General features: G+C 36.5%; 1 protein-coding gene across 1 annotated transcript in view; it reads left to right on the plus strand.

The window, feature by feature from the left end:
* Positions 1-458: 458 nt before the first annotated feature.
* Positions 459-24,505, plus strand: part of CDK5 (cyclin dependent kinase 5) — a 650,155-nt gene continuing 626,108 nt past the window's right edge. Inside the window, exons 1-2 of the mRNA XM_044067607.1 lie at positions 459-615; positions 22,984-23,072. Coding sequence (XP_043923542.1) covers positions 579-615; positions 22,984-23,072 — 126 coding nt within the window. The 5' untranslated portion in view covers positions 459-578. The remainder of the gene's footprint in view (positions 616-22,983; positions 23,073-24,505) is intronic.

The raw sequence follows: 24,505 nt of genomic DNA on the forward strand, positions 1-24,505 counted from the left end.
GCAGTGTTACTTACAATCCCCAGTTTTATGAGCAAGCCGCACATCTAACACTCAGAAACTTGTCAGAGTTTGCACTCAATGCAAAATTACAAACCAAATCAGAGGGAAAAAAATACACTCACATTTCACACAAACTTACATCGTGCCGATAATGCCTATATGTAGACACTTTTACAATCAACCAGTACATTTAGTAAACGAATTTTAAATTTAAATAAACATTTTTACGTTTACAAATAACCCAGATTGACTATTAAAATATAACTATAATAGATTTTTTGTTAAAATACAAATGTATACTATGTCGTTATTAAAAAAAAAATGAATGCTTCACCCACGCAAAGTCGACCGTGGAGTAAATAGACAACGACTTCCCTTACCGATTAGAAACCAGCTAGTCGAGTCCGCGTCAACCCCTCCCCTTTCCCGCCCCATGACGTCAGTCACGACGTCGGCGGCGTCCCTTCAGCCATGGGAGTCTAGTCACATCCGTACACACAGCGGGAGGTTGAGCTGATGTCTGCCTTGAGCTTTTGTGCTTTGTTGGTGTACAATACTGCAAGCTTTGCACCATCGTCATGCAGAAGTACGAGAAACTTGAGAAAATTGGCGAAGGTAAGCTTTCCTAGATGATTGAAGTAAGGAGATTTGACACTTGACAGACTGGCCTGGTACTTTCATTTGAACAGCCTACATTTCTGTACAGCCCTGTCTTTTTGCATGATAAGGAATATATAGATCGGTTAATGGTGTTGGTGCTGTAGTCGTGCAGACCTTGGAAAGATTGTTGTTGTAGGTGATACTGTAGATCGGGTGCATTTTTTGTATACTGTAGTTCAGTCTTTATATGATCATTTTTCTGATATTTATTGCAGCAACCCTGGGTTAGATTTAAAACTGAGTGCGTGATATATGATTGGAGCACCTTTTTTTAATAGTGGTACTAGTATTAATGGTGATTATGATTTCACAGTATTGGAAAAAGGGGGTTCAAAGTGCTGCATAGAAACCCCTTTTTGATGGAGGAAGTGCAACTTTGGATGATGGAGTAAAAGGTAGTAGTTCTCATAGCAAAGAAGGAAGCATTGGGTACATGTACTTAGGCTACTGTGTATGTCTAAGTAATAACATTACAGTACTAACGTTGCAGGAGTAGTTAGCCTAGTGGCATAGATGACTGAAGCCTTCACCATGGCCCAGGAGACCTGATTTTGAATAGTTGCTCGGGTGTCTGGAGCTTGCAGGTAGGATGTATATGTCTGTTCTGGTGGGGGCGGGAGTAGGTTGGTCATTCTTTAAGATCTTTTAGAGGTCAAGACTTGGAATGAATACTGGATTGTATATGTAGGAGGGCCAATGATGGATGATCACCCTAGGGATCAGGGTATAATACATCCTCCGCTCTCTACCCCCCTCCCAATGGGAAGTCAGCATGGGGGGGGGGAGTAGAGCCTAGGAAAAAGTCCTAGTATGCATGTCAACATATAGGATGCTGTTGGCTTCTAGCTCTTCTCTGCATCCTAGTTAAGTTGCTCCACATCCTTTTCTCATCCCATGTGTGCTGGGATGATACTGACCAACCAACAGTTATACCCATGTTCCCTTTCCTTTCATCAAGTAGGTCCCATGCAATCGAGAAGGCAAAACTAATCAATACAAAAAGAGCAGCACTAAAGATATTTGAAGAGAAATACAGACAAAGGAATCCGGACATGGAAAACTTTACAATACAAAACATAAGAAGATAGAGGAAAAGTCGAAAAGAAGATTAGTAATGGAGAAGTTAAAGAAATAGAAACTGAGGTTATGGAGTACCTGTGAAGTGGAGGATCCAGTGTAGAAAATCTAAATCAGAAAGCACCACAGCAGGATAGAGCAACAGACATCCAAATTAAGGAGAAACCAGTGGAATGGGAAGGAACTGGTCAGTTGCCATATGAAGATATTTTAGAGCTTTCCACAGGAAACTAGTATAAGCATTTACTTGAAGCTGGACAGCAAGGAAAGGAACAGGAAACGGTGGCAACTCTGAAGCTGTCAGTGTTGAAGAGTAATAGCCCAGTGAGTCCCTGTATGACAGAGCAACGGATGATACAGGATGAAATTGAGGAGACCGTGCCACAGGAAGATGTTGTAGTGCTTTCTATAGAATGCCCACAGAAAATGGAGAACAACCAATGAGCCGTCAGTTTAGAAGAAAATGAGCTAAGAGAAGAGTTGTTTGATTTAATAGAGGTACAGTGGATATAAAAAGTGTACACACCCTTGCTAAAAGGGTCTATATCATTTGAACAAAAGTTCAAAATGTCGATCACTGTAAACAGAGAAAATGCCGATAATTATATCCTGTATTGTGGGGGGGCTGCACCTGTCACATCCCCTGCTAATTATATATAATAACTCGAGATCGCACTACAGTGAGGAAAGGGCAAATTTCCCGATCTTCACTGTACTGCGATGTCACAAAACAGACCGATTATCGGCATTATCGCTGTTTACAGCAATCGACATTTTGAACTTTCGTTCAAATAATATCGAACCTGCTAAAATGCCAGGTTTTTGTGATATAAAAAATGAGACCACAATAAATAATTTCAAAACTTTTCCCACCGTTAATGAGACCTATAACCTATACAATTCAATTGAAAACAAATCTGTTTGGGGAAAAGTATATATAAAAAAAAAAAACATACAATAAGCTGGTTGCATAAGTGTGCACACCTTTAAATTAATACTTTGTTGAAGCACCTTTTAGTTTAATTACAGCATTCAGTCTTCTTAGGGGAACACCTGCCATCAACTAAAGAGACTTTGATTAACCCCAAATAAAGTTCAGCTGTCCTAGTAGGAAGGTATCAGTCAGGAGAAGGGTACAAAAAAAATTTCTGCAGCATTGGATATACCATGGAACACAGTGAAGACAGTCATCAAAAAGTGGAGAAAGTATGGAACAACAGTGACTTTGCAAAGAACTGGACGTCTCTCCAAAATTGATGAAAGACAACACGAAAACTGGTCAGGGAGGCTGCCAAGAGACCTACAGAAACACTGAAGGAGTTGCAGGAATTTGTGGCAAGTACTGGTTGTGTATTACTTGTGACAACAATCCTCCCGTATTCTCCATATGTCTGGACTATGGGGTAGGGTTGCAAGACGGAAGCCTTTTTCTTACACAGAAAAACATCCAGGCCTGGCTAAAATTTGCAAAACAATATACCAAGTCTTCCAAAAGCATGTGGGAAAATGTGTTATGGTCTGATGAGACCAACATTGAATTTTTTGGCCACAATTTCCAAAGGTATGTATGGCACAAAAACAACACTTTGCATCCCCAAAAGGACACCATCCCCACGGTGAGGCATGGTGGTGGCAGTATCATGCTTTGGGGTTGCTTTACTTCAGCTGGAACTGGGGCTTTAGTCAAGGTGGAGGGAATTATGCACAGTTCCAAATACCAGTCACTTTTGGCCCAAAACCTTCAGGCATGTGCTAGAAAGCTGAAGATGAAGAGAAATTTCACCTTTCAACATGACAATGACCTCAAGCATACATCCAGATCAAAAGAATGGCTTCACCAGAAGAAAATTGTGGAATGGCCCAGGCCTAAATCCAATAGAAAATCTATGGGTTGACCTGGAGAGGGCTATGCACAAGGGATGCTCTCGCAATCTGACAGATTTGGAGTGCTTTTACAAGGAAGAGTGTGCAAATATTGCTACTCAAGATGTGCCATGCTGATAGACTCCTACCCAAGAAGACCGAATGCTGTAATTAAATCAAAAAGTGCTTCAACAAAGTTTTAGTTTAAGGGTATACGCATTTATTCAACCAGCTTATTGTATTTTTTTATATATATTTTTTCTCCTAACAGATTTATTTGTTTTTCAATTGAATTCTACAGGTTATAGGTCACATTAAAGGTGGGAAAAGTTTTGAAATGATTTATTGTGGTTTCATTCTTTTATGTCACAAAAATTACATTTTAACAGGGGCGTGTACACTTTTTATATCCACTGTAGATGTATTAAGATCAATGAAAAAAATAGACTGAAGAAGGTCAATAAAACCCCAAAAGTCAGAAGTTTGATAAAACGAACACAGTTTTTAGGACTGTCCATAGAGATCCATGCAAAATAGCAGAAGTAAACAGGCTGTATTACTGTGCAGCTTAATTAATAACAGAATTCTACCACAAGAACCAGGTAGTAAGGGAAAGGAAGGGGGAACATCGAATACCATCATGGAAGTATCAAATAGAGAAAACTATTAAGACAAGAAGTGTCGCTGTTAGAGGAGAATAGAAGAGGGAACAGATCAGAAATTCTCAGAAAGATGCAGGTGATGAAAACAATGCACAGTTTTATAGTGGATCAGGATCTGTCATGCACTGTCGCAAATAGTAAACTAAAAATATCAGCACAGGCAGAAAGAAGATATACAGATAAATGTAAAGGAAAAGTACAAAATAAGCAGTTTATTGATGACCCCAAAAGGTTTTAGAGAGAATTGGGAAACAAGGTAAAAGGAATTGAAAGGCCACCCAAAAAAGAAGAAATAGATACATTTTGGAGAAGTATTTATGAAGATCCTGTGGAACATAACAAAGATACTAAATGTATAGAAGAAGTAAAAGGAAGTATAAGAAGTTCAAAGGTATATGATATGAAATGGGATGAAGTAACAGCCAGAGAGATTGAAACAAAGTTAAGAAAAGCCTCTGATTGGAAAACACCAAGCCCAGATGCAGTAGCTAACTTGTATTAACATCTTTGCACGAAGATTTAGCCATGAGTAAGAACTATTTATGTGCACACCATGAACAGACATCAGCCTGGCTAACAACAGGAAAAATAATGCTCCTACTTAAGTGAACCTGCAAGCTACCCAAAAATTATAGACCAATAACTTGCCTTCCAATTACATATAACCTATACACTGGAATTGATGCAAACAAATTTTATAGTCATTTAGAAGAAAACTCGATGGCAATAGAACAAAAAGGCAATAAAAGAAAGTCATATGGAACAAAGGATTATCTGTTGCTAAATAAAGTCATAATGGAGAACTGTAAAAAGGGGAAGAATCTTAAGTATGGCATGGATTGACTACAAAAAAAGCATTTGATAGTATCCTACATTCATGGATAAAAGAGTGTTGAAAAATGTATAAGATGCACCTTGTACTGATCAGCTACATTACAGTGACCATGAAACAGTTGCAGACCATTTTGCAATTAAGCCATGATAAAGGACAAATTATTATTCCAAGGATAAAAATCAAAGGAGGGTATTCCAGAGTGATTTCCCGTCACCTCTGCTATTCTGTCTTGTCTTTAACCCATTAAGCTGTCTACCTAACAGATTAGGCCATGGCTATAATTTGGCTTCTAGAAAACAAAAACGTGTAAAGACTTCTCATCTTCTCTTTATTGATGATTTAAAATTGTATAACTCATCAGATGAGGAGCTGAAAGCACAACTACAAGTAGTCAAAACTTAGACGATATAAGAATATCATTTAGCCTTGATGAGTGTGCAAAAGCAACATTTAAAGCAGGAAAGCTGCAGCACCAAGAAAACATCAATTAGGGATAAGGATGTCATATAAAATAACTTGAGCAAGAGGGAGTGTATAAATATTTGGGAACTGATGAAGGATCAAGAATAAAACATGAACAAATGCAAATAAAAGTAAGGAATATTTTAGAAGACTTAAATTAATCCTGAAAACAGCATTGACATTTAGGAACAAAATTCAAGCTATAAACCAAGTATAGTGAAAGTTTTGAAACGTGAGGAGAATAAATCTAAGATGACTTCCCTGCTTAGTCTGGCAGAAGCATATCGATGTCAAGCAGGAATGGAAACCAGAAGTAGATAAAGGCAACTGAAAGTGCCAAAAAACAAAAGAAGGAATATAAGGTGAAGGATCAGATGAGAAGGCAAGAAATGAAACGTGGAAAATGCATAAATATAGTCGCAAGTATAGAAAACTTCTAGAAGAACCTCATGTTTGATCAGGATCAAACACAGGAATCGTGAACAAGAGGCAAATTCAAACCAAAAGATGATAGCTTAATATTGGCAGCCCAAGATAGTGGGCTATGCACACATTGGTTTACAAAGTCTATTAAACATGTGAGAGATGCAGACAAATGTATTTTTGGTAAAACAGAATTGGAAACGCTGCACACCTCATTGCTGGGTGTGACATAATGGCGGAAGGACTGTATACTGAAAGGCATAATAATGTGGCAAGGCCTTTGCACTGGGGATTCTGTAAACATTATGGTATTGAAGTAGCTGAAAAACATTGGAAATATGAGCCGGACAATGAAGTTTACATCACATGGGATCACCCATTGCCAACAGTTCAAAAGATAGATGCAAGAAAACCAGATATAGTGGTCCATGAAAAGAAGACAAAAGTAGCATTGATCATTGAAATTGCTACACCCAGTGACTACAGGGACACAGAGTCATAAAATATCAGGATTTGCAGGCAGAAATGAGAGCAATATGGAAGATAGATACCCAGACAGTTCCAATGGTAGTAGGAGCAACGGGTCTTATAAAAGAGAATCTACAGCCATGTTTAGATGTGTTACCAATACATGTAACTCCATATGAATTGCATAAGGAGTCATTAGTGGGCACATTACAGGTGCTGCGAATAGCACTTTTAGCTGACATCAAAGACTGAAACGATACTAATTTCATGAACTTTAATTGTACCTTGACTTAGGAATGACGTCTATTCCCATCATGGTAATAGAAACCCAAAAGACTTGGAGAAATTAAAAAGAGACAGCAGTATTGGGTGTGGAAGATAGCAGTGGGAGTGAAGCAAAACAGCAGATGGTTACTGGAAAAAAACTTTCAGGAGTATTTTCATTAAGTGACCTGACATTCCATACACCCAAAAATGCATATCAGCTTTTTGTGTTTCCCATCACTGCTGCTTACTGTCGTTCTTAATGTTTTGTTGACAAGTATTTATTAAAGTATTCTGCATGATACAGGAAAAAACATCCCACAGTTGTAATACCCTGCTTTTGGTAGCCATTGCTGCCACTCCATAGGAATAGAAGACTGAAGCTTCAACAGACTATTATAGCAAGTTAGCATTAAATATTTATGTTTATTGTTAAAGTGTATTGCAGTTTAGTTATTTACAATTTATGTTGTATTCTTTACCTTATTTTATTATTTGTTTGGTGAAGTTTTGTAGCCTGCCAGCTTTTTGGGTACCAGTGGAATTGTTCTCTTGAACTGTGATTGGAATATAGTTAAAAAATGGTGGGTGTTGTGGTTGTTGCTTAACAGCTGTACTACAACAGAGTGAGTTAGCTTAATCCTGATGGAACATTTTTCATTCTTAACCTGAAACATTACCATTGTTACAGTAAAAAGTTATTTTTGTAGTGGGTCAGTTTTTATGTGAGTAATCTGCCATCTTTAATTTAAAAAATATGCAGATGTATGCATGTGTGTGTAACGCAGAAAAGGCACATAGCTTTTTTGTTCTTGTGTTTTTCCATGGTCCTTTACTTCTCTACTATTGTTGCCAAGTATGGCATTCAAATATTTTTTCTGTTTGAGGGGCATTTCTGTGGGTGTGCTGGGTCATATAGCATGATTTACCTATTTATTGCAAGTCTTCAATGTAAACGAATATTGAGCATTGCTGAGTTGAGTAAATATAATTCATTGTTTATTTTGTCTGTGTAGTAATACAGATTTTGTTCAGACTGTTTGTTGAGCTAAATGTTTAATCCCAAGCTTATAATTCTAATAACTTTGAAGTTTCTGATTTTGGTGTGCTGTGTTGCCAAGAGTAAGAAGCATATAGAATTTATTTTTAAATAATATTTTAGAACCCCATTTTTCCATCCTCATATCTATCAAGATATTGGACTGTGTGTACTTCTGACTTATGATGTCCTAATGTTCCAAGAGAAGGAGAGGGGAACGAGAGGCTGGATCATGGCTGTCATCAAGATGAATCGTAATTTGTTTTAAGGATTTCACAGAGAAATTTTTTTAAGCACTTTAAAAGCAATTATTTCACTCACTTGCTTTGGTTAAGCTTTGTTTGGCTTATGAGATGGTGAATGTGTTTTTTTTTAAACCGTGTGAAAATTATCTGTTCATAAATTGCACCTGTTTTACCAAGGTGAGGGAAAAACAATATTTATGTCATATACAGTATTTTAATCTGGTATTGTGTGCAGTTATGAGTCTGGGAGCTTATTTTTTTCTATTTAACATTTTTTAACAAGAGTATGAGAGCTGTTCTGGAAACCCTTTTCAGCCACAACCTTGATGGCAAGGGTAGGTATAAATATATTGAAAAAAAATATGATGCCAAACAACTAGAATGTTTTTAATGTATGGGATGAAACCAAATTACCTTGCAAGGTCCACTCAGACAGTGACCAGAAGTCTTCTACTGTCTAATCAAGGACTATACAGCATAGATGGATTATGTTGGTTTAATTTTGTTGTTAGGCTACAATTTAATTTTATTTTAAGACAGAAGTAAACAATACATTGTTTATAATTCAGTTCCTAAATTAATGATTAATTGTGATTTTGTTCTCCTTGTTGGTAAAAAGTTGAATTATCTGTAGAGCATGTAATCTGTAAATACAGTTTCTAATGGAAGATGCAGGAAGTAGTATTGTGTAGATTTGGCAGTAATTGGGTAGAAAGACCGAGTGTTTCATTTTCACCTTGAATATCGACTTCATGTAGTTTTGAAAATAAAATTCAAAGTAACATTAAAAATTACTTGTCCACATGTGTTTACACATGAGTTTGTTTTAATAAGGTTATTGTGCAGTTTATTTAATCAGTCTTTGTTGTAGTTGTTTCTGATCACTGTTATTTGGCTTTACTTTGAAAAAAGTACACAAATCTGCTGTTGTATACTAAATGTAAATTATGCAAATAAAAAGTGGCACCGAGATTAGGACTGCAAGAATGATCCACGATAAGGTGAAACAGATCAATTTTGAGTGAAGTTTGTTTTGCTGGGTTATTGGGTTGATACATGACAGTTATGACCTAGGCCGATGGCAACAAACAGCAGTATTTCATGAATTTTTACAGTATAGCAAAGAAATCTTGGTAAGGAGAAAAATAAAAGAAATACAGAACAAATAAGCAAGTACCATTCACATTGTATTCACCATTATGAAGAACAAAAATGCAAACAAGCATAAAGAATCCTAACATCCAGTGTGATTGACTCAAGCAAGTACAGTGTCATTGGGTATGTTGGTATTAGGCTAGTTACACCATAATAAAAATAGTAATTTAATTCCTGTATAATATTTTATTCACAATAAAAGTGATACCAAGTGCCTCAAAAACTGCTATAATGTTTGTGCTGCCCCAGATCCCCAACTCTTCTAGGTCACCAAATTTCAATTAGTAGGAAAACGTATTGCTACTTGCTACAGTTCTGGAAAATGAATGTATATAAAGTGAAAGAATTAATTGACAGGTATGATATAATAAATTGCATCATTAATCTAGACAAGGATTCAGTACTTTCACTGTTCTGTACTTAGTAACTGACTTTTTATACACAAATGACAGCCCCCTTTTGCCTATGCTTTGTACTCCTACTTGCAGCCATTCCTATCAGCAAAATCTCCTTTTTCCATTCTCATGTTGGCTTAGTTGTTAGAATACATTCTGCTACTTCATGAATGTAATATTATGTATGGCTGTTATTATTTCTCCTTAAGTACCTACTTACAAAATCCCACTCTCTCCTTATTTCCTGACTTTCCCCGTTTCATTATCATTCTTTTCCACTTTGAAATATAACCTTCTGCTTGTGTTATGTAGATGAACCTTAATTGTGTAGCTCTAAAATATCCCTTCAAATCAGGTAATCCTAAACCACCTTGTTCTGTTAGAAGGATTAACATATCCCACTTAACTCTTGACCTCTTCTCCTCCCAGATAAATTCCTTTGACTCCTTATTTATTGGTTTCTGCAACATCTCCTCTAGTTGATAATATGTCTGACCTGTATATAAAACTAAAGGGTCTATATTAAATCAGCGAATGCTTAAAATAGCGAATGCTGATTTATCGACCCTTTAAAACTAAAACCTGAAAATCCTGAGAATAGCGACCCCCCCCCCCGGGAAAAAAAATCACTGGGCTGTTTTCTGGACTTTGCCATTTCTTCCACTGTGGGTGCAGTCTTGGAGTTGGTATATTTAAGTAGGTGTGGGGGTACAGCCCCCCCCATGTAGGGGGTGTGGGGGTCAAAGACCCCCACTTTATTTTGAACTTTTTTTTTTAAACAGCAATTTTTTTCCCTTGGGGAAAAAGATTGCTGTTCTGTGTCTTCGGGTTTTAAAGGGTCGATAAATCACCATTCACTATATTAAGCATTTGTTGATTTAATATAGACCCAAACTAAACTGCTTGTATTTTACTATCCATTTCCATAAACAAGAGGTTTCAGTTTCTCTGTTTTTGTATTTTCTTTTGTTTAGTCACATCCCACGTATCCTTAGCTGCCATAACAGAAGTCTTTTTAATCCATACTCCTAAATACATCATCTTACTGTGTCTCCATAGATATGTGTATTGCTGAAACAATTCATGTGTGGGTACAAAATTTATGGCTGTAGCCTTTGTTTGATCTTCATTCATTTTATATCCTGAAAAGACTTTAAACTATCTAAAAATGTAACGCAAGAGGAGGTGACCTTTTTTCTGAATTTATCAGGTGCAAAATAATCTGCAACTAAAGCCAACTTTTCTTGATTACCATAACATTTATGTTCTTGAATTTCTGAGTCCATTATTTTCTTTGTCAGTGTCTGTAAATATAAAACAAGTAACAAAGGGGAAGGAGGATGTCCCTGCCTGGTTCCTCTGTTCAGACACAACTTATCAGAGAGGAAAAATCCCACTTTAATTCATACCTGTTATTTTTTCTATATTCTTCTAATTAACCTTATTATTGTATCAGGGAATGCAAATGCTTTCATTGCCGTACTCATAAAATCCCAGCTAACTATGTTGAATGCTTTCTCTGCATCAAGACCCACCAACAACAACAGTATTTTCTTATATTCTGTTTTCCCTCTGAATCATCATTGTTCTGTTAATGTTGTCCAATGTTTGCCTCCCCTCCACAAAACCACATTGATCCATATCTATCAATTTTGGTAACACAGTTGCCATTCTTTTAGCTAGTATAGACATAAACACTTTATAATTTTGGTTTAAAATTGAAATGGGTTTATATGAAGCTGGGTCTGAAATGTGTTTACCAGCTTCAGGTATTACAGCCACCACAGCCTTCTACCAAGATGTTGGTGGTTCCCCTTCATTTAAAATACTGTTAAACAAAACCTTCCAGATCTTTGTCACTTTCTTCCCTCCTAACTTAGTTTTTTTGTGCTCTATAGTTATTATCTAAAAATGGTTGCTTAACAGCAATCTTTGTAAACTCATGCATATTATCCAGATACTCCCTTATTTTCTGTTTAGCACTCTACAGTTGTGCCTCTTCTTGTGTGAGATTTCCCTTATTATACAATACTTTAACCTTTGCCAGCCCCTCTTAAGTATTAACTTCCTAACCATATCTTTTTCTTTTTTATTTCTACCGTATTTTTAAACTTTTCATTTTTATCCCACTCACTTGATAATAACGTCTGAAGAAATTTCTATCTTCCCTAATATCTCTTAAATAATTTCCAATATTCATTCCTTAAATTCCTCTCTCTTTAACTGCTAGACGGGAAGGTGTCAGTGTCTCATTTTTACTTCCCTACCCGGTGTATTTATTATTGTTTTTATTGGAACATGATCTGAAATAGTTACTGTACTAGGTGTGTGCCAAAGCTTTCAATTAAATACACATGTTCCTGAGAAATAACATTTCTCTCTGTGTAGCCCAGTTGTTATACCTTGGGGATTAATATGTAAATTGTCTGCAAGTTCCTACTACTGAATTGATATCTTCCATACCAAATATTTTCATACATTTCTTCATAAATCTGCCTTCTGCTGTTATATTTTCTCTTCTAGGTCCTCCAAGTACATTCTCACTGTTGCAAATCAAGTTCCTTTCCCCACCTATACATATACCCATCTGAAAGCTGATTATATTCTCCCTAACTTTTCTTAAGCTCCATAATAACAGTTTTTGATGGAATAAAAATACACGATATAACCCTCCTTCCTTGGCAATAACCACTAACTACCACAAATCTGCCATTGTTACCCTTTCCTTCCTCTTCTGTCAGTAAAGGGGCTGCTCAAGCAGTTGGTGTATTTACTGCCCTTTTCCTTTGTCCATAATTTTCTGATGAATATCCATCCTGGAACCCCTTCTTTATTAAATTCACATGCTCATTTTTCCCAGATGTGTCGCTTGCAGCATTACTATTTGCACTCTGCATTTTTTAAATATAACTCTATATTATTTCCTGTTTATCTATACATGTAAGGTTATTTACATTCCACAATGATATGGACAGTGTAGCTGTTTTGATAAGAAGTATTCCCACCTATTATATACGAGTGCTTCTTTGTATATGCATTTCTAACTTTTGTGTTACATGCACACTCCAGTGTTTTGCAGGCTGATTTTATATGCAGTTGTTTCTTGTCATCTACATTTGAACCTGTCACATTTTCTAGACTTTTTCTTTTAGTGAAAACCCTGAAAAAAAATAAACATTTTCAGAACAACCATACAAGAACAAGAATGCAAACAGAGGAAGAATGAGGTTTAAAAGAAGGGATGATTTGAATGAGCTATGTAATGTTTGACTGACAATGACTGGATAGATTATAAGTGATGTATAATGTTTGCAACCAAAATTATGTCAATATGGTTTGTTTTCATTTGTAAAAATGTATGATTGCCTATGCCGTACGCGATAATTTAATAAAGAGGTTTCTTGTTTTTTTGTAGTTTTATCAGTTCTGAATATCAAGTTAAAACAACTACTTCTGTTTTTTTTTTTTCAGGCTTTTGTTATTTGAGTTGATACACTCTTCAGAGACATTTCTTGTCCTTGAATGCCCATTTATGTTCAACAAAGAGAAAAGGTCACATATTCCCGGGCTGTAGATAATGCATATTTTACAGATTGAAGCAGAGTTCAAATACAGTGTACAAATTTGCGAACATTCTTCAGTAATAAGGGAGAAAAGAGTCCTATTTTAAATCTGCCTCCTTTAACCTGTCACCCCCCAGGCACCACAGTCTTGTACCAAAATATACCTTGTGTAAATTATATGTCCCATCAGTATTGTGTCATTTGTGGCTGACCACTTCCCCACATCTTTCTTGCATGTCCAGCTTCTTGTTCATTTGGATGCTGTGATTACTTTGCATCATATTTACTTCTTCGTTATCTTATTTGTTGCACGCTTCTTGTTTTTCTTTTTGTAAAATTTTTTTTCAATTTTCAGTGTCTAACAGAAATTGCTTTGTGGTGTATTTTTTGATATGGCTGCATACCCCTGTCTGCATAAAATGTATACTAAATAATAGTATAATGCAGCATGACAGATTTTAGCAGTGAAGCAAATGCTTATGAAACTCTGTGTTATTACATTTGCATAAAATGCCATATCTTACCTTCCTTTAAGACTTCTTAACAGGTCTCTCCGGGGGAAAAATTAGCTCAGTGGTTAATTTATCTTTAGTGAATTGTCATATCTTACCAGACAAAGCCACAGTTTTGTGACTATAAACTTTGCATAATCAAAACTCCAGAAGTTGCCCCCTTCATCCTGTCCTAGTTATGTTTCTGTGCTAGGGGCATAATGTTCTAGTGTCACCGTAATTGTAGAGTAGAAATAATTTGTAAGATTCTGGCTGTAAAACACCATTTAATATCACAAGTTGAGCACAAATCAATAAAGTTCAGTACACTTTTGTCCTACAAATGTCCAATGAGGTTTCATCAGAAAAATATTAGAAAGATGTCTTTTAGACCTATAGTACTGGCCTAAAGATGTAAAATATACTCATTAGCGGTTTATATTGATTGTATATTTTTTTAAGTAGCAGGGAAACCCACATAGTTTTGAATTTTATGGACTTAGTTTTGTCTAATAATCATATTTACTTTGAAATAGAAATATACCAACAGGTTAAGAGCATAGCTTTGGGTGCAGCACATAAATCCTGCTACTTGAACCTGGTATTATTGATGCGGGCAAAGTACTGCATCTTTTTTTCCAAATTTTACACCTCTTTAATTTGTATTATCTTGATGATATCTTTATTATTTGGGATGGGCCAGAGGATATTTCACATGAGTTTGTGGAGTTTATAAAAAATATTACATCTATTTTAAAATGTACACGCAGTCTTGATTATGCCAAAATTAACTACTTGGATGCAACTGTTTTTAAGGGCAATGATGGGTTTGAATTATTATTATATAGAAAACTGACCTTTTCTAATGCTTTTTTACATTATGACAGTTTCCACATTTTTCAGTCCAAAAATATCTTATCAAAGATCAGTTTGTGTCATTAGAATGATACCAAGTAAAGCTATATTTGAAAAGGAAAACTAGAACATATGTTTTAGAGAGATGCTATCCATCAACATTAGTTAATAATTTAAGCACTGAAGCTGTCTTAGGTTGGGAGAAAATGTAAACCTTTGCTGGGAATAGGTCTGCTCCAGAGCTAATCTGAGCACTCTGCCCACTGTCCAGAGTAAAGAAACAAACCTAGACAACAATCATAGTGCAAAATTTGAAAGAGCATGGTACTGACATGGTTTCAGATTTAATTAAGAACATTGTAGAAAGAAATGGTCCATTTTCAGGTCAAATGATAGAATAAAATTAAGAGAATGAACCACATTTTTATAAGACAGGGCAGAATGCGAAAAGATTGGGTGCAGACAACATATCTGAAGACTACAAGGGTAAAAAGATACCTGAAAAATCTGTGAGATGCACCCAGTGTCTGTTTATACCAGAGGGAGTTGATATGGTTGTAGAAAATTGATGTAATAGTAAGGTGTCCCTGAAAATGGGACCTGAAACTCTTTTGAAGTAGTGTATATAGCCAAGTATGACTTCTGCTCCACCTTTTACATAGATAAGACAGAAAGACCTTTGAGGAAACAAGTGTACAAGCACTTTTATGATATATCTAGTGACATCTGCTCCACCTTTTACATAGCTAAGACAGAAAGACCTTTGAGGAAACAAGTGTACAAGCACTTTTATAATATATTTAAGTGAAATCTTTAAGTGCTTTATGCACATTATTCAGTTTTATGTATTAATTACAAAAAGTTCTTATGTGGTATTTTGTAAATAGTTCCACAGGATCCAAAAGGTGGGGCATGGGAAACAAAAATTGAATACAGGGAACTTTACTGACAAGTATAAATGAGCATGTGTCCATCAACCCTGTACTTAAATGTAATGGCTGCTAAATTGTAATGGTGATAAGAGCAAATAATTTAATGTAATCTAATCTGGATTTAAATATTTTTATAAGTTCGTTTTTGTAAGTATTTAGTGTGGTATATTTATATATTTTTTGACCACAGCTTTGGGGATTTTACAGTTGTGGAAGGTATAATTATACTATAAATAGTTTATATAATATATATATATATATATATATATATATATATATATATATATATATATATATATATCATTATTTCTTTAGGAAGGGATTGAGATTTTTTTTAATGGCATTAATTAATATGCACAGCATAACTTGATCAACAAGATATTTAAGGATCAAAACTTCCTGGATTGTTAATTCTGATGAAGTCTCTTTGGATTTGCATTTCCTGCACTGGATTTTTTTTTTTAGTCAGTCCAACTATTAACAGCATTTAAATCCCAAGAATGGCAGTCTTATATTTGTTTTAGCTAGGTACCATTGTCATTCACTGAAAGTGTTAAGAGGAGTCACAGGAGGACTGTGATTTGGCTTCTTCCACATAGGTGCCAAATGTAGGGATTTACACTTGTTTCCTTGTCATAGGCTGACATGCTGCATTATCCTTTTTTGTATTAGCGTGTGGTATATGAAGCTCAGGTAGGGGTATATAGTACATGTGTGACACATCTTTGCTGATATGCAAGCAGAATTACTATAAGACTGTGAACTCAAACATCCTGCAAGCCAGCAGGGGACAAAATGAAACTCTAATTGCATACATGATGGAACTACAAGTGACAACCAGAAAAAAAATGTAAGCAGGGGGCTTACCCCCTTGTCGGGGAATTAGCTCCCATACCCCACTTACTTATATATACCAACTTTGTAATTGCACAGCATTATTAAGAAAAGAGAAAACATTGGGGAGGGAGAGATTGGCCAGTAAGGGTGAAACCCTGGCTCGCACAACTGCAACATCACAGCAAGAGTGATGTATACATAAAATGTTCTGGGAAGTGCATTTTGAAAAGTGTGACTCTTCCAGTTTAACTTAATTTAGTTCCCATTCCAGAAAAAGTAGGTGATCTGTCATAAATACAGTTGAAGTAAATCTCATATAGTTATTTCTTTAATGGGGAAAGTTTTTATCACTAGATTGATTCCTCTCCATCAAGTCTAGACTGTAATGCAATGGAAGTATGTTTGCATGCAGATAAAATAGTGTACGTGTCTTTATCACCTGTTTTCCCCCCTTCACTTATTGCAATTCCTGTTTGTACTTTACTAACTTACCTTTAATTTTTCTATAAACAGGCCAAAATTTCTCTAAAATATTTAATCATTGTAATATAAATTGTATCTATTTTTAACCAATGTTTTCGCATAATGCCTAAGTTGATATAATTATTTAAACTGTAGATGTTTTTCTATTATTTTGAAGATTATAAAATTGTTGTTCATAAAATGCTTTTAAGATGCTTTGGAGGTTTTCTCACTGGGCCTCCGTTGAAAAAGGGCACCTACCCAGTCATTCTTTCCCAGTAATCAAATGCTAGTAAATAAATATATTTATCCCTGGATTCATAGGTATATGCATTCTGTAGCTGGAAGTCATGACTTGACAGTATAAGAAATATGTCAAAGTGTTGTATATAGCCTCATAGTCAAGATATAATTTCACAGAATTTATCAAACCCTGATTACATGAATATGCTCCTCCCAAAAAGAACACAGAAAACATGCATTTTTTGTGGTGGGGCCACATTTCCTTGCACCCCTACACTAAACGTACTTAACTGTAACAATACCAGGGATGTACGGATTTTGAGGACGATATGTTTTAATAAATCAGGGCATCCAAAAAGATACTTTTGGTAAGGATGTCCTGTGTCAGATGTATAATCCCTTACTGCTAGGTAACACAAGTAGTAAAAAGTATGTATTTGTATATATTTTTTGTTTGTTTCCATTGAATACTTTGGGATGTATGAATTGTATCATTAATGTGTTCTTGCAAAATGGAACCAAAACTAAATCCATTTTTTCAGAAAGTGTTAATTTCTGTCATTTTAATTGCTATAGCAAAAGATGCACATTTTACTTACTCTGATAATCATGCACATGTTTGAAATTTTGTTGTCTGATTTCACTAACTGGTATTGGGTCATGCTGCATCCAGTGTAAGGCTAATCATTCAGAAGTCATATTCTGAACATTACAATTATCACAAAGCAGTAGGGGAATTGTACGTTGTAGATAGGGTCAAATTCTAGCCATAATGGTCTTTTGAAATTGATAAATGACAACATTTTCTAAACAGTTGATAGAAAATGTTTAACTTCAGTTCTCATCTGAGAAAGATATAAAAGCTCACTGAACAACTGGAGAAACGGTCACCATCCACTTTTACTGTGTTCCTAGTACGTCGGCATCAAGCCTTCCAGGGAAAAATCATGCACAAGAATGGTGTACTTTATATACATTTCACTACATTCATTATTCAATTCAATTATGAAATAATTGATCAATTAATCAGTGAGTCAAGAAAGTTAAAATCTAAAGTGCATCCTGAGCAATAAAGTGCTTCAGAAACATATAAAGTGCATCAAAACATATAAAATGCAACCCCTTACATTCCTTATGCAGTACAAGGCATGGAATATGGGCGTATTTTGTTAAGGATGGAAAGTAGATATATTATTAATTTTGGAACTTTGTGGCCCAGTGGGCTTAATATGGAGTTAGATTTACATGTATAGGATGAAATGTTTCAGTACGTATTATTTTATAAATGCATAGACATATAGGATGAATGATTTATATGTAGAGGGTAAAATATTTAAGTATTTGTTAATCTAAAGATGTATAGGTGCATTGGTATGAACTTCTTAAACTATTAAGTTAAATGCAATGGGAATGTAAGGAGTTGCATTTTAATAGGTTTTTTGATGCACTTTAAATGTTTCTGAAGCACTTTAATTGCTTAGGATGCACTTTAGATTTGTATTTTCTTGACTTACTGATTAATTGATCAAACATTGTAGGGTAAAATGTTTTAGTATTTGTTAATCTGGAGATGCATAAGTGCTTTTGTAGGAACTTGCATTTTAAATGTTTTTGATGCACTTTAAATGTTTCTGAAGCATTTCATTGCTAGGGATGTACTTTAGATTTAATTTTCTTGACTCCTTGATTAATTGATCTACCATTGTAGGGCAAAATGTTTTAGTATTTGTTAATCTAGAGATGCATAAGTGCTTTTGTATGAACTTTTTAAATCATAATGTTAAATGCAATAGGAATACAATAGGAATGTAAGGGGTTGCATTTTATATGTTTTGATGCACTTTATATGTTTCTGAAGCATACTATTGCTCAGGATGCACTTTAGATTTTAACTTTCTTGGCACACTGATTAATTGATCAATTATTGCGTAACTGAACTGAATAATGAATGTAGTGAAATGTATATAAAGCACACCATTCTTTTGCATGATTTTTCCCCGAAAGTCTTGATGCCGAAGTACTAGGAACACAGTAAAAGTGGACGGTAACCATTTCTCCAGTTGTTCAGTGCGTTTTTTTTCTGTCCTTGGTGAGTTGGTTCGTGGAGTGGTGTTTTTGAAAGATATAAAAGCTTTCAGAAAACCAAAATACGTTGTTGTAGTGAAGTTGCACTTCTCTGTGAGCGTAAGGCCGTGCTCCGTCACTCCTGTCTGTTCCAGCCTGTGACTTCCTGTGCAGGGACTGCTTATTGAACCCCAGTCAGCAGGATAGCAGCAAGGCCTCCATCCCTCACTGCCAGGCAGCAGACATGGCTTCTTTTTGTTGAACTTTTTTTTTTCCCCCTCGTGTCTTTGGACTGTTCCTCTACATTTCTTTTGGAGGAATTTTTAGACGCTTTTAGTGTGAATTTATTTGCTGTTGGCATCTCTTTTATTGGGTGACCTTTCTTGTTTCCACTGGTATTCTGTTGGAGAGAGAATCTTATTACAGGATGGGCACACTGTGTGTGTCATTTGTTTAAGGGAAAGTTATATTTTCTCAAAAGTGTGCATTTGTTTTGACTTTTCTTCAACTGTACTTCATCACAGAAGAAGTAAGTTATGGCTTTGTTTGTATATGAAAGGTGAATGTGCTTCAGGTTCTGACCAAGGTTCTGCCAAACTCTGCATTTCGTTGGTCTTGAGACTGAAGCAGTCTTCGACCTTGAAGCCTTCTTGACAGTCATTTTGTAAATTTCTGCAAAGAAGAGCAAAGTAAACAAACACCTGCAGATTTCCTCCCATTTCTGAAATAGCATTTGAGAAAAGAGCTGGTAGCAAAAAAGGGTCCTGCTAAAGTTTTAGAAAGATCTGCTTCACTCGTAACTTCTAACTTTTTTAGCCTGCAGCTGCTATTTTAATGTAAACAGATGCTTCTTATTATTTGCTGTAACAGGTTTGGTGCCTAGTAAAGAGGCATCAGCAGTCTTAGATAAAAATTGCAAGACACTGAGACCTCTGATGGAAAGGCAAAGCCCCACTGCAGTTATGTTTGACTTTAGTTACATAAAGTATGTGGTAGCCATTTTTAGAGTACAGCGACAATTTTGGGTGCCCCTTCCCCATCAAAGTTTTTGGTAGGAGATAGAAAATTCCCAGCCATCTATTCACCCCATCACAGGAAATCAAGGAGTTCCTTGTTGGGCCTTGTGTTTATGATTCTGGTTTCAGAGTTGAAACCATTAATTAGATATGCATCTTTGTTCATGTCACAATCCTTTTAGTTGCTGAGACCTGTCTAGACTTCAACTGTAATGGCTTCAGGTCTGATATTGATGGCTTCAACACTGTTGTCTGTTTTGACATCTCCATTGCCAACCATTTCAGCTGGACGGTGTTGCACCTTAAGGCCTCAGGATTAATAGGCCCTATGTTTTTGGTGCCAGTGTCTGAGCTGTTATTGACCTCCAAGTGTTTGGTCCAGGTCCTTTTGAGGTTGACCTAGTTTTTAATATCCACCCCTATTCCGAACTAACTCACAATTTTCTTTCCGCATCAGCCCCACCCCAACTCTGTTTTGATATTGAAAGAACCTTCTGCACTGCACAGGCCTCCTACAGAATTCCAGGATTTGCAAACCAATCAGGACAGACTGACAGAAATCCTTTTGCAGCTTATTTATAGGGTCTTCCTGTTCTTTGGGTTTTTCCTCAGTGAAGATGCATAAGAAGGTCATGTGCAAAAAATGCATAAGTTTATCACCTGTTCTCGATGATGATGAATATAATGAGTCCCTCACGTCCCATCCTGATAACTCAGATTCATCAGAGTATTGGCGGTGCTGCACCAAAGAGGAGACTGGCCCACTGACTGCATGCCTTCCCCAGAAGACACTTCAAAAGGTTTTCAGATTGAACCAGCTGTCCTAGTTGGTCCCACATCTGACTGATAAATTGAAAGTGCTAACCTGGGAGAACCCAGACACTAATTCTAGTAACCAGAAAAACAGACTTTGTCATACACTCTCTCACTCATAGACTGCAGCTTTTTTGTTGCAGACCTCTATGCCACATATCTTAGTGGTGGCAGCTGTAATGAAGGCTGCTACTACACTGCAAAGCTCCACAGTGTAGATAAGGACTGTAGTGCAGTGGACCATTTAAAGAAACCTGAGTGACTATCACTTTCTTTAGGAGTACTACATGGTGGAGTTTTAGAGGGGAGATCCAGTGAGATGCTCCAGATTAGACATCACATGGTTGATGCAGCAATTAAAGAAAACATACTGTCATAGTCTGCAACTGCTTTGACTTTGAAGAACCTTATGGTGAGGGTATTTTAAAGTTATGTGAAGTCTTAACCAGAGCTATAGGAACTGATTTTGGTATGTCCTGACATGTGTGGCTCCCTTTGACCAAATTTCCTGAAGACACCAAGGCAGCCATCATGACTGGCCCATTTCAGGGATTAGCCTTATTTAGAAAAGAAGTCAACATATGAAGGCAGTGGAGAAAGGGGTAGAACTGTGCCACTGTTGTTGGAGGTCATATTTCAACAAATAAATGAAGTTTGCAGAAATGCAGACATTTCTGCATATGGTTTGGGTGTGAACTGCATTAAAATAAGAAATGAGTCTGCAAAGAATCTGAATGACCAAGTGCCCATCAGCAGCCCTGAGGTCTAACTACACTGTTTCCATGTGGAGACAGTTGGTGGCTGTCTGTCCCTCTTACTGTCATTGTAGAAAGTGGTAACCACAGACTCGTGGCAGACGAAAGTTATATCTATGGACTAAACAGCTCCTTCCATTTCTTCCCAGATTTCCTTTTCCACCCTCCAGAACAAAGCGGTGTAGTTGCACAGGTCCATTGTCTTTTGAACAAAAGAACCATCCAGGAGGTCCCACTAAAACTGAGAGGGTCTGAGTCTGGATATTATTCCATTTTTATTTGTAATGTTGGAAAGGAGAGGGATCACAGACAAACTTTGTATCTATGTTGCCTAAGCACTATTATCCTCACCCTCACCAGAAAAGAAATTACAATGATCTTTATACCAAAAGGAGATTGGATGGCCTCTTTGGACCTCCAATATGTCTATCTGCTCATATATCATAGAGGAATCTAGGAGGTGTCTACACTTTAGAGTAAGAGCCAAGTTAATTTTGGTTCTGCAATCTCCTCTGTGGTCTGTACCTTAGCCCTCACGTTTCACTAAGTAAATCTCCATGGTGCACCAGTGCATGATGATCATTACTTTGCTATGCTCTCTAAATTTATAAACATTCGGCTGTTGTCAATGAACTGAAATGTCAAGTGTCAAATATTGTCATGTGTTGCATATTTGCCATGTAAACTGTGTTGTGGCTGAAAGTGGTTCTTAGACCATTCCTCCTTCCTTGTTAAATGTAAAAATGCATAAAATAATACATAGAGAATGAAACAATTATTCAGTGGAATTTTATTCATAGAGTTCTTTAACTCTACTGGCTTTCTCAGTTTATACTGATACAATTTATTCATAGGCAACTACTAGGCTAGCTGTGCTAGCAGACTGTTAGCTAGTTTCCCTCAGTGAGAATGAAACCCTGTACCTCTTGTTTGTAAAGTCAACTGCTTAACCATTATGCCAACCTCATACTGCTAGTTTTGTTTCCTGTGAGCAGTCTGAGCAGTATTTTCTGAGTCTGAAGATACCCTTGGACGCCTTTCTTGCCGAAATTGGTCATTATGGCTTCTGAACTGAGCTACTCCTGTGAATGTTCTCATTAAGTATCGGTTGCTTCTGTGGAAGTCTGTCATACTGTTTTCAGGATTTGTTGGTTAATTCCACCTGCAGAAGATATACTTTCATAAGTTTGTATTTCTTAAGGCAGCAGCACAAATATACAAGAGTTAAGTTCCCTCACTTGTAACTGTTTATATGTCTGGATATAACAGCTTAAATAGTTTTCTGTCTGAAAAAGAAAAAAGCTTTACTGGGTTTCCTGATTACAGAACTGTTACATCTACTGGGGTTCTGCCTAACATGTGACTGACATTTTTTTAAATGCTTGGTTGTCTTTTTTTATGCAGGTACCTATGGCACAGTTTTTAAGGCTAAGAACAGAGAGACTCATGAAATTGTAGCATTGAAGAGAGTTCGGCTGGATGATGATGATGAGGTATTTTTCCTCACTTTGGTTGCCATGATCACTTTAATGGTCTTTCTAGAAACATTGCTTTGTTCTTCCTGTCCGTTAGCACTTTATCAAATGACTGTCTGCAGTGCTGTTTATTTCTGTTGGTATTAACTATTGCAACAATTATGTTGCCTAGTGTGGTACTTAATTTCTGTAATGTTGGATGCTGGTTATTTTCTTCCCTAATGTTCTATAGTTAATATTTCATTTAGTTTTAACTTTACCTTTTCCTTTGTATTCTGTACTAGCAGTAGCCTATACAGTACAGCCAGCAGTTACCTGTTTGAATTATGAGTTATAGATTTCTAAGCAAATATTTTTTGATGAGTGTGTCTGTAATGGCACTCACATCAGCAGTTTGAGGGCATTAGGGTGTAGGAGGCTAGCAGACAAAGTGAAAAATGAGATACAGTGGAAATGGTGGCTTCATTTAGAACCTTCTCCTTGTGTTGGCACATGAGGTACATTTACAATCACGGCACTCGAAGAAGTAAAAATGAGGGATTTGTGGCATCATTAAAGATAGGGTATGCTTCCGAATAGTGTACTTTTGATTCCATTTGGCCCTCTAGCACAAGCAGCAGCCATCTGTAACCTGATAACACTTCCTTCATGGACCTGTTCTTGCAGAACTGCACAGCCCAGTAGCCAAATTAATGCTATTGGGGCTGCTTGTCACTGTTGCCAGTGCTGTAGCAGATTTCAGGATGTGTTATATGTTTTCTTTGGCTGCTGGTTGTTGGTTGGAAGGCAGAGGTTTTTGTTATATATCTGAAATATTCCCTTCCTGTCTTGTATGTTCTGTCCTTATGGCTTTCTTTCTAACTTCTTTTCTGTCCTAATAGTGGTGTTTGCTGTATAACATGACAGACATGCCTACAGGGTTCAAAAAGTGCATTACCTGTGGGCATAATCTTCCCAACTCAAATGCCCACAAGGAATGCGTGTATTGCTTAGGCCCTGCTTATTTAGATGTGGATTGTTCAATCTGCTCTGGTTTTAACTCCAAAGCTTTAACTGATAGAGGGATAAATTAGTCTTGAGAGGACTTCTTCCTTTACTTCTTCAGTTGTTGGGGCTCAAACACCTACTAAAAAGTCTGACAAGGGTAAGTCAGCTTCATCTTCCAAGGAAATGAGTCCTGTAAGAGGCCTACTAACTGTCCTTCCTCCTTGGCTTCTTCATTGGATCCCCCTTCTGAAATGCATAAGAAGTCTGATCTGTCTTACTCATATATCCAAGCAGTTTTAAGCCTAGATCTCCACTTTTGTGAGATCCGGTTTCTTCATGGCTCCCATTTCCATTCCTGGAGGACACTCTAAGAAAACATTCCAGACCTCCGTCCACCACTTCATCTCCTATATCTTCCAAAAGCTGATGTGGATAGGATGATTAGGAAGTTTCTCAGAGTGCAG

This window comes from Protopterus annectens, chromosome 3.part1, assembly GCF_019279795.1.
Source record: "Protopterus annectens isolate FY-2018-M chromosome 3.part1, PAN1.0, whole genome shotgun sequence".
Taxonomy (NCBI): Eukaryota; Metazoa; Chordata; order Ceratodontiformes; family Protopteridae; genus Protopterus; species Protopterus annectens.